Here is a 17,962-nt window from a genome sequence, read left to right on the forward strand (position 1 = left end):
GAACCAGCAATGGTCAGGCCTTGCTTCAGGGCTGCAGTGTGCAGGGCGTGGCAGCCAAACAAATCGACCCTCCCCCTTTAAGAGCTGACCGGCGCCAGCGTGTCTGCCTTCAATCAGCAACTCGCCGCACCTGCGCCCGCCCTCGGTGTTAGCGCCTCGGCTCGCCGGCTTAGCGCCTTATGATAGTCGTGCATCGCCTGCTTTAGCACAGCAGCAACCTCTTGGGGCGATGCAACTCAATTTCGGCGAAGGTGGCGCTAAATTTAGCGAACGCCCAGCTGTAGCGCCCCAAACGTGGCGATACTGAATTTCTAGGCCAAAGACTTTACACAGGAAATTTATGACTCTCGCTAGTGAGCTTGATCATGTCCTCATATGATGTGCACACTTACACTTTTCCCTCCTTGGCATTGATTGAGACGAAGAGAAATGTCCCTAACACTGCACCTGCTGAGAGCAACTATCCTACCCGGAGATTGAATTTGGAACCTTCCTGGCATGTAAGGCCCAGCACTACACAGAGCAGTAGTTACCCACTGAGCCATCAGGGGCTGGGAGAAAGTTCTTTATGCAAATTTTAAAAATATTTTTAAGAAACTGGTCCAAGTGTGATTTATAATGCAGATGCTATTAAGAGTTTAGTAATACTAGAAATGACACCTTACTCAAAGGGATAGGAATGTCTAGGACTACTTTCTGTTTGAAAAATGCAATTATAACAATGTTACTCATTTAAATTTTCAGGTCTCCTTTTCTCCATTGCTACTTCAGATATCAGTGGCTTATGTCTCAGAGAAGCTCCATCCAATTTTTGTGCTCATCAAGGTGAAGAATGTTAGTGAGTGCTGGGGAATGGTAAACTTTCCATTTCAGGCACCCACTGTCAGCATCAAGCATTCTCATAGCTATATCTGCTATATCAGATATAGCACAGCTAGATGCAGAGTAAAACTCCCCTTATTCTACCCAGCAATGTGCCTCTATCTGAACCTCAGAAGAGCACACTTATACTGCACCAATGAGGCATTTTTTGTCCCATTTCCCACACCAACCATTCCTGGGCCTGAGCAGCATTGGCAATTAGTGCTGCAGACCAGTGCCCACTGAAAGTACCCAAACCCGTTTCACATAGGACCCTTGCTGCTAGAAAACAGATGAGACTTTCATCCCATCAGTGTGGGCTGGATTGGACCCAGGTCCCAAAGGTGAGCAGGCATCTAATCAGCGTGGCACCCAGTTGGGGCTCAATTCATGTTAATAGGAGTTGGCCTGAAACACCACTGGCAAAGGAAATATATAGTGGAGCAGCATTCTTGAAAACCTCCAATTAACATTATGACAGCTTTGAGTAACTATACAGAATAATTTATTTTACTGAATGCTTGCAATAAGTGGAGCTTCAGCACTGATGTTCAGAAGATAGTACTGTAATACTCTGCATTAAGTGATGAAATCAAGGTTAGGATTTGGACTGTCAGGATAGACTACATTGAATATATTTAGTGTAGTCAGGAACTGAAAACTAAGCATGGACTTCGGTACCTCTGGATTACTACTTCTTGGACTGGTAATAATGAATACAGCAAGCAAACGGAAACAAGGGTTAGGCTTTGAGCCTTTCAGAATAATGACCTTGAACTCCTCAATCTATCAATGGATTTTTTCATTTAAATAATTCCTGTTTCAAAATTTCCTCTGCCACATACCAAGTTCCGTTAATGGGCAGGTAACCTGTACCCAGGCCTCTGCCAAAGATAGCTGAACAGTTGGAGGCGACTTGCTATGTATTTTTTCTTTCTCCCGGCCTGTGGGTTCAGTGCTTAGCTTCTGTTCACCACCTCCCCTATGGCATGGGTAACTGTGAACACAAATCCTTGACACATCACACCGGGGCACTGCATTTGGACCACCAATGCAATACATCACCAGTGTCTACAGATTAACCTTGGTTTAACATTTGAGAAACACATTTATTTCGTTATTGAGATCTGTATGAAGCATTCAACAATTAAAAGAAAAGCTCTGCCAGAGGCACCATTAAACACAAGACATTTTTGTTTTAATAATTTCATGGAATTTTAAATCATCTTTCAAAATAAACTGATTCTAATCTTCAATCCAGTCTAAGGCTGCCACAGATATTAATTGCTTTAAACATAAACCATGCTCTAGCATATACATCAGTAACCAGTGTTTCCCTGGACTCACTTTATTATCACTGTTGGTTACATGACATGAGTAACAAAAATATCAATTTTATCAATTCAACTGTAAATACAAATAAAATATCAAACAATACACACTATTGAAATGTGTAAACTTAAGGTGTGTATTAACACTGCATCATACCAATGTTTAGCCCATTACTGAATCTAAAAACATCCTCTTCCTCCCTCCCCCATGTAGCGTTAATGGCCCCACTTTCAATCCAACCTTCAATACTGAACAGGATCACTCAGATAAGCTTAGTCTTTATGCTTTTGAAGAATGGTAATTATGGATGAAAGCTGAAAATCCTGCATGATTGCAGTCGCTAAATCTCTTCGCCAACCCACTGTATTCACACAAAAGCTCATTTATTTATTTTTAAAACTGCATTTTGCTCATCAAGATGAGGGGCAAAATGCTGGGAATGCCAACTTTTTCAATTTACAACAATGACCACATCTTGTACTTTTTAAGTCTAATTCACATTTGCTTTGAGATATTCTAACCTGACATCAATGCAATTCTCCCAGAATTCTGAATTATAAATGGCTAATTCAGTTTACATGCCAGGAGGTATAAACTACCTGCCTAATACACATGCCGATTTTCAGCTATCAGCTAGAATCAGCAGACTTGAGATGTTTGTACCAGCCTGTTGAGAGTTTCAGGTTTTTCCAGTCCTAGATAACTCTGGTCAAAAGCTGGTATTTCTTACTCCAACATTTGAATCTACACTGTTTTGTACCAAAAGTTGCTGTGATGCCATGTGATGTTAATAATGAGAGTTTTTTCTACACATGGACTTAACAAATACAACCTGCAGCTTGATCACAATACTGCTGGTTATCAAGAAGCAACTGAATATATTGTATCAATGTAATTGCTGCTTCTAGTGTAATTCTTTTCTTCCTCAAAATGCATATGATTGTAAACTTTGAAGGAGGATTTAAAAACAGAGGGTGGTGGGATGCCACCTTAAAAGCCAAGGGGGAAGAACACTCAATGTAGTATTAGGTTAGATATGATAGAGGAATCATATTCAGTGGAGCAATCCCTTTAGGCTGCCTTGCCAGTGCATCAGCAGCCCCAAGTTCTGAAGACTCTTCTCTCCTGGTACGGAGATATTTCATTTCCCAACACACACCATCCTGTCTGAGCAAAACTGGCAAATTCATCTCAAACGTGGTGTCAGATTTGTGCAGGGCCTACTGGAAACTGGACCGAGACCAGCCCAAACTAATTTTATTGTGACCCTTTAAGAGTCTGTTCGTATTCTTTCTATCTGAAGAGCACTTACTATATAAGTTAGTTTTTTTTAAAATCATGCTTGTCAAATCAACTCACAGCAAATGTTTTGTGCTGCATTTTCTCCCAGGCACTAATTTACAGTATTCCAAACCAACTTTGTTGACAAAGCATAAATATAATAGCAGTGCAAATCACTATTCACATCAATGTTGTCCAGAGACATTTTGTTGAAACCTATGTGTCCCTTTAAAGAGGCCAAAAATGTGAAAACAGACCTGTTAAATCCAGTGTCCTAAACTAAATCCCATTCACAGAGACCAATTTTATTCTAAAATCTGAATCCATTACTACTCTGCAGCTACTATGCCAAATACACCAGTCTCACAAAATTCAAATAAAATTAATTATATAATAGAAATAAAGTGCTTAAATATGCTGTAATTGCAACAAATAAAATTATAGAAATGCAAATAAATTATAGAAAAGCAAATAAAGTGAAATTAAGACAGAAATGTTGCTTCGTAATAATGTTTTGGCCTCAGCTAGTGTAAGGTTTCTAATTTTGCATGTTACTTGTGTACTAGGAAGCCTGTAGCTTATACACTGCAAGAGAGATACTGTCAATAACTTATTGATGTGAGAAGTGCACTCAAGAAGCAGGGAATCTTGATATATTGATTATATAATACCATCAGTAAGGCATTTACTTCATTTCTCATCCACCTGGAAAAGAAAAGAACAGGAAAGCAAACATTAATTAGCAAGTTGTGCTTCATAAAAATGGAACTAGGCTATTTTATTAGCAACTCATGTGATCACTTGCATGTCACATCCCTGGGATAGTTCAGCAGCCTGTGACATGCAAATGATGTGATCACATCAGCAAGCTGTGACTGTTCACAAGTCTCCTCTCAAGTTAATGGGGTAGGGTACTCTTAGTGAAAGAAGCACTGTCTTCATCAAAAGTGTTTAGCAACATGTGCTTGGATCTTATTTCTCGAGCAAAAAAAGTTTTCCAAACACTTATGAAGATGGTGCAACTTTAAAAAGTAGTTTATGTAAGTCAAGCCTCGTACATGAATAATGATCACTTGGGTCAAATACTCAAGGAATCAACACCTTCATAAGAGGAGGGGACGGGGGGGAAATGGGCAAAATAAAAATGAACTATAATTCTACAAATAGAAGTCAGGTATATTTACTGTACTATTTTTACACCCACCACCAAAAGAATGCTTTAAAAAGATTTTATGCACATGATGTAGTATTTTAAAGGGGTAACGTCCAAATAGATGCCAACCTGTAAGTGTGCTGGCTTGGCAATCTTTGCAAACCAGTCCAAAGATCTAGTATAATAGCAAAATACTGCGGATGCTGGAAATCTGAAATAACAACAGAAAATGCTGGAAATACTCAGCAGGCCAGGCAGCATCCGTGGAGAGAGAAACAAATGTTTCAGGTCTGGGACCCTTCATCAGAACTGGAAAAAGCTGGAGACGTAACAGATATTGTGCAGGTGCAGAGACAGTGGGGGGGGGGGGGGGGGCAGGAAGGAATTGAAGGAACATACTGTACTTTTGTAAGAGGCAGGAAAGATAAAATGTTGCAAATGGGAATGGCAAAATCATACAGCATGAAAAATGGGGGCAGAGGTTATAGTTTAAAATTGTTGAACTCAATGTTGAGTCCAGAAGGCTGTAAAGTGCCTAATCGAAAGATGAGGTGCTGTTCCTCGAGCTTACGTTGAGTTACATTGGAACAATGTAATAGCCCGAGGACAGAGAGATCAGAGTGGGAGTGAAGCGGTGAATTAAAGTGACAGGCAACCGGAAGCTCAGGGTCACCCTTACGGACTGAACGGAGGTGTTCCACAAAGCGGTCGCCCAATCTGCATTTGGTTTCTCCAATGTAGAGGAGACCGCATCGTGAGCAGCGAATACAGTATACTAAATTGCAAGTACAACAAGTAAATCGCTGTTTCCCCTGAAGAGGTGTTTGGGGCCCTGGTCAGTGGGAAGGGAGGAGGTAAAAAGGCATGTGTTGCATCTCCTGTGCTTGCACGGGAAGGTGCCGGGCGAAGGAGAAGGGCTGTTAGGGGTGATTGAGGAGTGGACCAGGGTGTCGCGGGGGGAGCGGTCCCTTCGGAATGCTGAAAGGGGAGGTGAGGGGAAGATGCGTTTGGTGGTGGGATCACGTTGGAGGTGGCGGAAATGGCGGAGGATGATCTGTTGAATGTGGAGGCTGGTGGGGTGAAAGGTGAGGACAAGGGGAACCCTATCAGGGTTCTGGGAGGGAGGGGAAGGGGTGAGAGCAGAAGTGCGGGAAATGGAACGGACATGGTCAAGGGCCGTGTCAACCACGGTAGAGGGGAATCCTCGGTTGAGGAAAAAGGAAGACATGTTGGAAGCACTGGTATGGAAGGTGGCATCGTCAGAACAGACGGAGAAACTGGGAGAATGGAATAAAGTCCTTACAGGAAGCGGGGTGGCAGGAAGTGTAATAAATTAGGATTGTTTGACAGTTCATTTACAGACCAATTCCCTGGAAAAATATTTTGCTTAATCATACCATCATCCCAATTATAGTCTTGGTAATGTCTAAAATGACAGCATCGGGTGAAATCTTTGTACTTGGCTTCAAAGCAACAGCTGAATCACCAGGTGTCCCTTAAGAAAGGCAAAGTTGCACGTAAATATAGAGTACAGACAGGTGGTTGATGCACTTTAAAAATAACCCAATGCATCAAATTAATCAGAACATTAATAGAAAAACTGTCTCGTGATCACTGATGAATGAGTCACATTTCTCAGTGGAATAGGAATTTACAAATATACACAATATTCTATTATGTTGGTCAGCATGGGAGAGTTGGTGAAGAAATGGAATAATCTATCCATGTTCCAGAAAGTATTGGCCAGTGGCTCAGAAATATATGCAAATTAAACAAAACACGTGCAAATACTACATTTGAACGCGTGTTAGGTCCCCTAATGTCATACTGCTCTTGTATTGGGATGTCTCTTGATTAGAATTTGTATCAGTTAACACGTTATGAAATTGAATTCAATAGACCTAATAATTTGTGGGCTAGCACCAGAAAATGAACATAAAAACCAATTGCTTCACCAATGTCCATCGGGGAAGGGAACCGGTTACCGAGTCTAGCCTACATGCTCGCTGAAATGGCCTAGCAAGCTACCCAGTTGCAAATAAAGCAATCACTCAAGTACAAGGCCCACCACCATCTTCTCAGAACAACTAGGGGTGGGCAATAAATGCAGCACTGCCAGCATCTCAAAAAACTAAAGATAGAATCTAACTCTGTTATAACATGGTCTTTACCCACCCCCGCACACCAAGAGCAAAATCCACCCCTTATTAGAGGTACAGTAAATTACAAAAACATACAGAAGTGTCCTTTGTCATTGAGGGGGTGGATATTTTCCCTTCAATTTTCTCCCATTTTTCTCTGCTGGAGACTCACCTCTACGAATACTTTGAACTGGATGGCAGGAGACATGCAATAATGGCCTGGGTGCAAATCTTTCTATGGGTCTGGGCAATACTAGATACTTCCCCATGGTAACATAGCTAATAATTCAACAAGGTAGGGGGAAAAAATAAAATAACTGTGTTTCACCACTCCATGGAACTAAAAAAAGCATGCTGCTCCTTGTATAATGTACGCTTATGTCTGTTCTCTGCAATGGGCTTTAGGGCAGGAGCAAAACTGTTAAACTGGACAAATACTACTCCATTGAAAGGCCTCTTATGGCAACTCCCATTTCTCTTAACTTTTAAAGAATCAATGCTATCAAATTGGTGCCAAGTTTTCAAACCAATTACATAAATTTAAAAATGATTGCACATAGTACCAAACTTTCAGACCTCACTAAAAAGTATCATATCATGGGGTAGAGTTTCTGTTCGCTGTAGCAGTACAAAATAGGTGAAATCGGCTGAACCAGCACAAAAGATCAGGGAAGTTATGTTGAGCGTAAATCAAGTCTCCGTGATCTTTAATGCAGGTTTAAAAATCCTTTCACCCAAATCTGGCCCTGCCCCAGATCGAAATAATGAGGATAGCAAGTTTCCGCTGACTGGGGCCGTCTGAGGAGGCTCTTCAAATTGAGCATTTTTTGGGGCGCACAGGCACCAGTAGGCATGTTATAAAAGATTTTACATATTAAAAACATTTTTAATTTACAAGAAACTGACTAGTGTACACCAATGAAACTAGGAAACGGTTCAGTATAGTTTTTTTTTAAAGTCATTTTCAGTGATTTAAAATCAGGTTACTTACAGGTGGAGGACTAGACACTTACTAAAAATGCTTATTTTTTGTGATAAACCCATTTTCAGCTGTACTAATAAAACTGCACCAGGTTACTACTCTTTAATACATCAATGAATTGGAAAAAAATTACAGGCTATGGGGAAAGAGCAGGGGAGTGGGACTAATTGGGTAGCTCTACCGAAGAGCCAGCACCGGCACGATGGGCTGAATGGCCTGTGCTGTGAGATTCTATGATTCTATATTTTTTAATGCACGATTACCTTCTATTACACTGACTGACTGCACTGGTTTATGGAAGATTTTATGTTTGTGATTATGCAAATGAGTTTGGGCGGAAACTTGAGCTGTAACTTCACTTTGGAAAAACACAGCAATTTCAAGCATAATTTGTGCCTAGTTTACTGACTGCACCCAATGCGGAAACTCTACCCCCAGATGGTCAATTACATCTGTGACAAACCTGACAACTCCAGTTATGAGCTTTATGAACTTTTCAAGTTTTTCTTACAAAAATGGGCCAATTGTTCCAATAAATATATCAGTGACCAAAAAACATTTTCTCCCTAAAACAAATATAATGTGCAGGAGTTAATAGATCACTGTTGCAGATAGAGTTTGCAAAATAAAGCCAAGACATTATAATGAATAGTTTTACAGTGCTCAAAATGGTTTTAAAAAGCATACCTTTACCATCCATATAGTCAGTGTCATTTCTTCTGTTTTCTTCAGATAGTTCCTCTTGATATTTCTCTGGATGAAGGCCAGAACAACAATTTCCACCTATGCAAGCAGGGGCACTGGTTTCCTGTTCACCGTGCAAAGTTTCTGTCAGCAGTGCTGGTCGCAACTTCCCCATAGCTTCCTCTCCAGACTGATCCTGCAATTTCACGCTCATTGCCAAACTCTTTGTTGCAATATGGGCAGCTGAACAACATTTCTTCCTTTCCTCATCACAAACAGCATTTTTCTCCAGTACTGCAGAATTATCATCCAGAGTGTCAGGACAATCAGACAACCCAAGTCCAAGTGGATTTCTGTCTTTTAATGGTGGATGATCCTCTGTAGCAATAATTTGGTCTGACTTCTTATCGGAGGCAACCAACATTGACTTCTTACTCAGTTTACTAGTGTCTGAAGAGGAACAATGATTTAACACATTTCCTGTCTCTTCAAGGTCACTCCCTGACAGAACAGCATGACCCGAAACCCCATTTTCTGAATCAGAATTGGTTTTGCCTGAAATATTATGGTGCAATATAGGGCTGATCTGCAACAACTCCTCGGCCAATGATAGATTACCCAACTTACTGCTGCAAGGCGTTGACTTGTTTACAGTCTCTTCAGCATCCATCAGAGCTCTATGAACTTCTTTGAGATCGAAGGAGCTTGCCTGGGAGTCACGTGGCTCAATGGTTTCCCACTCCCCATTCATCCAGTCATCAGTACCTTCTTCAGCATCCTGCCAATCAAACATGACCACATCTAAATCAGCATTCCTCCACAATTCTTCATCTTCATTTACCCTTTGCTTCTTATGTTCTTCTGTGACTGTCTCCACCCACTTTAAACAAGAACACAAATATAAACTGATATTAGGACTGGATTATTGTTAACATATTCACAGTCACCAACATCAACAATGCATTGCTATCCTCAAAATAAACACCTAGAAAAGGTGACTTTTTGAAACATCTTAAGGATGTTTACCTCTGCAGCACAAAACAGTTGCTGACTCAGCAAAGGGCAAATCACAAACCACAATACATTCATTTGGCCCAGCAATGCACCTGAAAATATTTGAGCATACTCAGCATTTGCTATACTGTGAAAAAGGAAACATTTTGCCTGAGGTACAGAATCCAGCATTCTTCCCAATTCGTTCAGCTTCCCACAGAAACAAGATAGTGTAGAAACAATAGGCAATGACTTTGAAGACCTACATCTTCAAGCTTGAGCAATGCGACGCTTGTCCCGAGCAGTCAATTCAAGGCAATGGCGCTTGCAGGATGCGTGCAAATTCCTCTTTGCAGCTGGCTTGCAGATAGCTTTAAGAGGAACCTTCAGCATGCTACAAGGTAACCATTGCATGAATATAATAAATAACATTTCTTGGTGGTTTCTACCTTGCCAAATGTATTCCACTATCCAATTTGCTAACTTTTTTACTGTCCTTTTCCTATTCAAAACAAACAACTGCCAGCAAAATTTTTGTCTAATCAAGGTAGAAAGCTGACACTTTCTGCATATCAACCATGTGATACTTTCAATGGAAGCAGCAAGTGATGTGCAGGAAGGGGTGTAAAATTTTAGCATTACGATTTCCTGAGATAAATGAAACTTGTACAATCTTAAGTATAAGTCATAGAGCCTAATAAGAGCACAGCTGTCATCATAGGTGACTTTAACTTACATATAGATTGGACTAGCCTAATCAGTAAAAATAATGAGGAGGAGGAATTCCTTGAGTGTTTAAGGGATGGTTATCTGGATCAATATGTCGAGGAACCAACTCGGGAACAGGCTATATTGGACTGGGTACTGTGCAATGAGAAGGGACTAATCAGTAATCTTGTTGTACGGGGACCCTTGGGTCAGAGCGATCATAACATGATCGATTTCTCACTCGAAATGGAGAGCGAAGAAATTGACTCAGAGACTAAGGTCCTGAATTTAAACAAGGGGAATTATGATGCCATGAGACGGGAACTGAGTAGGTCTGATTGGACAACGTTCCTGGGAGGACTGGAGGTAGATAAACAATGGCAAACATTTAAAGATAGAATGACAAAATTGCAAAAATTGTTTATACCAATCTGGCATAAAAGGAAATCTAAAAAGGTGACTCAACCGTGGATAACAGGGGAAATTAGAGACAGCATAAAATCCAAAGATAGGATGTATAAAATAGCCAAAAAAAGCGCCAGAGCGGAAGATTGGGAACAGTTTAAGATAGAGCAAAGGAGGGCAAAGGGCATGATCAAGAGGGGCAAAATAGCTTACGAAAACAAGCTGGCGGAAAATATAAAAACTAACTCCAAAAGCTTTTATAAATATATCAAAAGGAAAAGACTGGTGAAAACCAAAGTTGGTCCATTGCAGTCAGATACGGGGGAATATATAATGGGAAATAAGGAAATGGCAGATCAACTAAATGCATACTTTGGGTCAGTCTTTACGAAGGAAGACACAAAAAACCTCCCTGGGATATCGGGAAAAATAGGGACATTGGCAAAGGAGGAACTGACGCAAATCAATATCTCTAAGGATATGGTGTTAAGGAAGCTAAAGGGATTGAAGGTGGACAAATCCCCAGGGCCTGATAACATGCATCCTAGGGTACTGAAGGAGGTGGCCCTAGAGATAGCGGATGCACTAAGGATGATTTTTCAGAATTCATTAGACTCGGGAACAGTGCCGATGGATTGGAGGGTAGCTAACGTTACCCCACTATTCAAAAAGGGGGGTAGGGAAAAAGCAGGTAATTACAGACCTGTAAGCCTTACATCAGTTGTGGGCAAAATGCTGGAGTCCATCATTAAGGATGAAATAGCGGAGCACTTAGCAAATGGGGACAGGATAGGACAGAGTCAACATGGATTTACAAAGGGTAAATCGTGCTTGACTAATCTATTGGAATTTTTTGAGGGAGTAACTGGTAGAATAGATGGGGGAGAGCCAGTAGATGTGGTGTACCTGGACTTCCAAAAGGCCTTCGATAAGGTCCCACATAAAAGATTAGCATGGAAAATTGAGGCTCATGGGATAAAGGGGAAAGTTTTGGCGTGGATAGGGAACTGGCTGTCAGATAGAAAACAGAGAGTTGGAATAAACGGCTCATTTTCTGAATGGCAGGCAGTAACAAGTGGGGTACCACAGGGATCTGTCCTGGGCCCCCAGCTGTTCACAATTTACATTAATGACCTGGATCAGGGAGTCGGATGCAGCATTTCCAAATTTGCAGACGACACTAAACTAGGAGGGGGGGTGGGCTCAGAGGAAGAGACCAGGAAGCTCCAGAGCGATTTGGACAGACTGGGCGATTGGGCGGATAAATGGCAGATGCACTATAATGTGGACAAGTGCGAAGTTATCCACCTTGGGTGCAGGAACGGGAGGGCAAATTATTATTTAAATGGCAATAGATTGGGAGAGGGGGAAGTACAGAGAGACCTGGGTGTTCTTGTACACCAGTCACTGAAGGCGAGCATGCAGGTGCAACAGGCGGTCAAGAAGGCAAACGGTATGCTGGCCTTCATAGCAAAAGGGTTAGAATACAGGAACAGGGATACCTTGCTGCAGCTGTACAGGGCACTGGTGAGACCACACCTCGAGTACTGTGTACAGTTTTGGTCGCCTCATCTGAGGAAGGATGTTCTTGCCATGGAGGGGGTGCAGCGGCGATTCACCAGGCTGATACCAGGAATGGCGGGAATGACCTATGAGGAGAGACTATGTAGTTTAGGGATGTACACACTGGAGTTTAGAAGATTGAGAGGGGACCTCATAGAAGTGTATAAAATTCTGACAGGTCTAGACAGACTGGATGCAGAAGGAATGTTTCCCTTGGCGGGTGAGAACAGAACTAGAGGACATAATTTAAGGATAAGGGCTAAACCATTTAGGACAGAGATGAGGGGGAATTTCTTCACTCAGAGAGTGGTGAACCTGTGGAACTCATTGCCACAGAGGGCAGTGTACGCCAGCTCATTAAATATATTTAAGAGGGAATTAGATATATTTCTACGGGCAAAAGGGGTTAAGGGTTACGGAGAGAAGGCGGGGACGGGATACTGAATTAAAGGATCAGCCATGATCTCATCGAATGGCGGAGCAGGCACGAAGGGCCGAATGGCCTACTCCTGCTCCTATCTTCTATGTATCTATGTATCTAAGGATTATCCTACTCACATGCAAAAAAAGGTATGAAGGATCCACCACAAAAACATGCAACTTGCTAACTCTTGTTGCCAGAATGAGGGCTAGTAGCAAAAGAAACACAAGACTTCATAAAAATTATAGGTTCAAATGAAGTGGATACTGCTTTGTTTAGAATCAAAGTTCAAAATTGCAAGTGGGAATGATCTGTGGAATAAAGGGTTGCACTTGCACTTCATAAGCTGGGACATCATAGGATCTTCCTCAATCAAACTAAAGACAAGTGACTCAACAAGCTGGAACAGAGTCTTTGATCCAACAACAAACGGACATATAACAGAATTACTGGCACATCATATCCCAATGGGTTAACAACAAAATACCTACACAAGGTGAATAGCCATTGGCTATGAAGGGAAAGACATGCAAGGACCTCTCCAGTCAAGAATTGGACAGGCTGTTCTAGAAGGTAGTCATATGGTCTACTGCCAGATAACATCAGCTGTTGAAAATACAATAGGTCTCCTCCAAAAGGTTGGACCGGTTGAGGATATTTGTTGTCACATTTCACATGCTCACACAATGTGTTGAGTAGACTGGTATGTACACTTTTCTCTGCCTGAATGCCAGATCTGTATGGTGTTGAAGTAAAGAGTGGGGAAGATATATCCCCTGCTTTTTGATTATGCTATTCCAGTGGAGCACTGTCAATGCAAAGCCTCATTATGAAGTAGTCTGTTGGGAGTGAAATAGAAATAAATTAAGTGTTCATCACTCAGAGCTTATGCCTGTCTGCCTGCCAGGAGCTGTACAGATGGTCCCATCACCCCAGGCCCTAGTCTATTCCAGTGGGGCTCTCCATCCTGCGTGGGAGTCAGTAACAAGAGTGCCAGTGGAAGGGGCTACAGCTGGAGCCTTGCTGGAATTTTAATCTTGAAATCAACATTCCAAACCATGGAATGCCTTTTAAGTGGAGAATTCATAAACAGCCATCTACCAAAATAGCTACTGCCATCAAGCCCAGCAGATAAATACTGTGTTTAGATCCTGAACCCCACCTGAAGACATGACACTCTGCACAAATGGCCATGACTGTGTCTGGTGAAACCAAAACTATACCTTGTGTGGCTGTGAAACAAATCTAAATGAATCGGCCCCATGTTGATTACAATTAAGATTTCTTCCATTTAACCACAAAGCTTAATCTTTCCACAAGTACCAAAAAGTGTTGGACTGGATCTTTGGTGAACACACAGAGCTGGTTTGAGTAGTCAGCCATTCAAATAAGGGTAATTCCACTAGTTATTTGACAGACATTTTTACTTTATAAAGCAATTTAAAGATTGAAAGGTAATTTCAATATTGTGGGAAATATATGCTAAATCAGAAGCAATTGAATGTTGTTGCCCAGAGGTTTTTGTTAGAAGGAGCCCTTGAAGCCCTCAGGTTTTCTCCTCTTTGTCTTCTAAGAGGGGGATGTCTACCTTAAGATGACAAAAACTAGATCTGGATGGTTTAGTGGGGGCTGAAAGTTTACATGTACTGCAAAATATAAAGGCACTCTGGCCTCCACCAGTAATGAGGCCAGCACCTTGAATGTCAATTGTAAAGGAGACTAATGTCTACTAGCATCTATCTTAACAAAACCATATGGCGAGATAAGCTCTGGATAAACCAGGTCACAGCGCTAAAGAAATCCGTCGAAAACTTCAGGGAGAAGAGATCCTTGGTCCAAGTCTTACTTTTCCTTTTACAAGGAAGGTGTTGAATGTTGATGGAAGGATTTAGCATTCACCTGCCACCTTTGTCCTGATAGCTATTTTTAAAGTTTTGGGTCATCATACCCTCAGGTGGTGACCTGCCCTGCCTCTTGTGAAAACCATATCTTCTGAAGTTTATGTTTCCAGCTCTGTATAGTGAAGAAAGAACTATCCACAAATTGTACCTGTTTTATCATCAACTGACAGTGATAGTTGGCTGCTGTCATGCTGACATCTGTGACATCAGCTGGGGTAGGAACAGGTGTAGCAGGTAGTCTGTTAAATATTCATGAAGCAAGCGGACGTACTTCTGGTGACTTTTAACCCAGTGCCAGCTGGTACTGGAGAGGCTATTGAGCCTATAGCTGCAAAGTGCTATTGCTTGAATGAAAAGGAGGATGCGTAACCCTTAAAGAGTACCCCAAAACTTTCTGAATCAATGTGAAATACACCTCAACCACTTCCTAAACACAATGCACTTGATTCTCTGTCCAAGAACTCTACTTTTCAGCTAGCCAGAATATGACCAGAGTGTGAAATCATACTAGCATACAAAATAAATACTCACAACAACCCTGGAACATATTGTGCATCTCTCAAAATTGTACGCCCAGCAGCATAAATATTTGTATGCATATCAGTTACTGGAAAAGACATGCAGATCTTAAAACCAAGCACTGATATTGACTGAAATAAAAGATGAATGAACTGGAAATTAATCGATTAATGTAATAATGCAGTTGACATAGGCTTCAATCAAGCAATTTAAATGCAAAACTACAAAACGCAGTCCAAGACTGGAAGTCAGTATCAGTGATTTGCAATACTGAAAATCTGACAAAACAAATGAAAAGTTTATGAAGTATAGAACTGAGATTATGAGCTCAACTGAATTTCTAAAAAAAGAAATTGAAGCTGTAAAAATATTTTTTCGCAGATGTGCCTTCGTCAAAGTGCTGTTGTCCTGGTAAAAATAAGGTACTCTGCCAGAACAGGCCCTATATATAGCGAAATGAGAAAACAACATATGGGCCAATTATATTAACCCCCATCCTCCCCTGATGTGCGGGAGAAGGGGTTTAAAAATGTTAAGTCAGGGAACGTGTCCCCAACCCATCGCGTACGCGCCTGCTGCTATTTAGATGCCGGCGGGTTGCGAACCATGTGTCCCGTCTTGGAGAGTCGGGACACTTCATTATAATATTTAAACCAGGCTCCCACAGTGTGGTTGGGAGCCTGATTCAAATTTAACAATTGCCAGCCAGGTTTCCCAGAGCTTGGGAAACCTGGCAGCGAAATGGAGCCGGGAGCAGCTGGCTGCAGAAGGTAAGAGCACTCCTTGTGGGCCAGGAGGAGCAGGAGTGCCCCCCAACCCTTCAAGCAAACCTTTGGCCTCTCTTCTGTCGATCAAGGTCTGTCCTTGCTGCCACAATCAGCGACCCCCATCCCCCGCCAGTTCCGATCTCTCCCGATTGCCGAGACCCGTCTCCAATGGTCCCCGGCTGCGACCTCCTGCTGCTGGCTTAAGAAAATGATAATGAGGTCCTGCGGTTAATATCGGCTGGACCTCCACGTCCCCGGGATTTCTGGGTTCCCCCCCCCACTACTGGGCTCCCTCCCTGCAAACATCGGGGCCATGGTTGTAGTGTATGTACCTTTAAGGGGAGAACTACTTTTTACAGCTCCTGTATACTGTAGTACCGGCAGTGACCACACCTGTATATAAACCCTGAGTAGGGATCTGTATGTTAGTTTTAGAGTAACCCTCATCCAGTAAATACCTGTTGAATTGTTCCTGCAGTCTCGTGTCTAGTTATTGAAGGACACACTACATCAAAAATACACGGATCTAACAATGGTAAATTTGATTCCTGTATGGGGCCACACTCATAAGGTGTGTTGTGTTGCAGTAGTTTTCTCTCTCCCCAACCCCCATTTTTGGGTGACTGAACAAATGAGGAAAACTAGCAGATAATCAGATATATTACAAAGATATAGGTCATCCCACATTGTTTTGGTACTCACTTAGGCCCAAAACCAGTGAGGTCCTGTGCAAATTTCACATAACAAACATTAAAAACCACATCTCGATGATGGCTATTATTTTACAGTTGTTAATTTGTCTGACTAGCTTTGTGTTCAATATTTCTACTAATACATTTTTCCTCCTCCCATCAAAGGTGTTGACTCCTTGCTCCAGTACCATTTCCTAGGTGCTGAATACCCTCCAGCGCCTTGCCCAAGTGGCCATTCTTCATGTACGAGCCTAAACACCAAATCTAGGCGGACTAGTCAAACATGGAATCATCTCAGCTGAACTTGATCCCGTCTTCACTAGATGTCCACGCACATGCATTACTAGCAGGGGTCCCTGGGTTGCAAGCCGAAGCAGTAATTTTCCCTTAACCAGGACACTGAGCACCCCTTCAAATGTTTGGCTGAGCCCAGTTAACTCAGCGTAGAACATGAATCAAACCCGAAATCTACTGGTCTGAATAGCCTAGCTACACAGTGTTAACTGCTCACATTTATTAATATTGTGGTTTACCAAAGCCAATAATGAAGTACATTTTTGACAATTAAGCAAATTCACCAAAATAGACTATGTTTAACCTCTTATTGAAACAAACTTTTAAAGTGTTAGGTATCACAGTGAGGTTTCAATGTAAAATACTTTCCCACAATTTGCATTCGATGTACAGGGGTACGACCATTTCTTTTAACCAGCACTCTGTCTATAACAAAGTGGAGATTGTGTTAAAAGATAAAAGGTTGGCACCTGAATAATACATTAGCAACAACTAAATAACAATTATTGGTAGCTAGCTAGAATTTGTGAGGATTCCCAATGTCTGTTATCAGCACACCAAATACTGTATAGTGGTGAAATATCTACCCAGTACAGCAGATAGCAAGACCTGGCTGAAGAACAAGAGTGCCAGAAATTGCAAACCAGCTGAAATTAATCATTTGTAAATAACTGACACAAACAGAATGAGGTTTTTTCCCCACATAAAAGTAACTAAATAAATTAGATCGGACAGCCTGTCTCCAGAGTTCTACACTGATACACTAGATTATTCAGCAATGAAAAGAGACCGTTGTTGAGATACCGCGGCAAACGTGGGAGTCGAGACCAGAGTTGGTGAAACACAACTGCTTTAATCAACCTCATGGCAAAGAGAGACTGGAAAAGCCCGCGCAACCACTTAAATACTCCCCAGACAGGAAGTGCTCCCGGCAGCCTGTCCCTGCGGGAAACAAGTTGCTGGAGGAAAGGGCCCCCGGCTGGGGGCGTCTGCTTAAACTGTCCGTGCCGCCGTGAGCGGATTATGTCCAGTGGTGGCGTGTCGCCACAGAGTTCCCCCCAGAATCCGCTTAGGAGGAGTGGACGAGTCGTAACGGTGGTCTAATGGTTCTGCCGGAGCGGCTCTGAGTGGTCGCCGGTCTAGTTGGTGGGGCCGGGCGGTTCGCCGCCGGCTGTGCTGGCGGGACGGCCTCTAGTTGGAGGTCGGGCCACGGGGACCTGTTCCCCTGGTTCTGTGTGTGCTGGTTTGAGCCGGTCGATGGAGAC

The 17,962-nt window shown here is 42.2% G+C and overlaps 1 protein-coding gene across 14 annotated transcripts in view; it reads right to left on the bottom strand.

Annotated features, from left to right (window-relative positions):
• LOC147109680 (uncharacterized) overlaps positions 1-17,962 on the bottom strand; it is a 396,101-nt gene that overhangs the window by 18,052 nt on the left and 360,087 nt on the right. For 11 of the 14 annotated variants that reach the window (XM_086003766.1, XM_086003775.1, XM_086003776.1 and 8 more), the window contains 3 exons: positions 8,438-9,314; positions 6,025-6,122; positions 2,038-4,179 (listed from right to left, as the gene is read on the bottom strand). In XM_086003766.1, the coding sequence (XP_085859892.1) occupies positions 4,165-4,179; positions 6,025-6,122; positions 8,438-9,314 (990 nt within the window). In that variant the 3' untranslated portion in view covers positions 2,038-4,164. Of the gene's footprint in view, positions 1-2,037; positions 4,180-6,024; positions 6,123-8,437; positions 9,315-17,962 lie in introns of those variants that run through there. The other 3 variants (XM_086003764.1, XM_086003769.1, XM_086003771.1) reach the window with 3 other exon arrangements.

This window comes from Somniosus microcephalus, chromosome 12 (genome assembly GCF_052327205.1).
Source record: "Somniosus microcephalus isolate GS21.2 chromosome 12, FLI_Smic_1.0, whole genome shotgun sequence".
Lineage (NCBI taxonomy): Eukaryota > Metazoa > Chordata > Chondrichthyes > Squaliformes > Somniosidae > Somniosus > Somniosus microcephalus.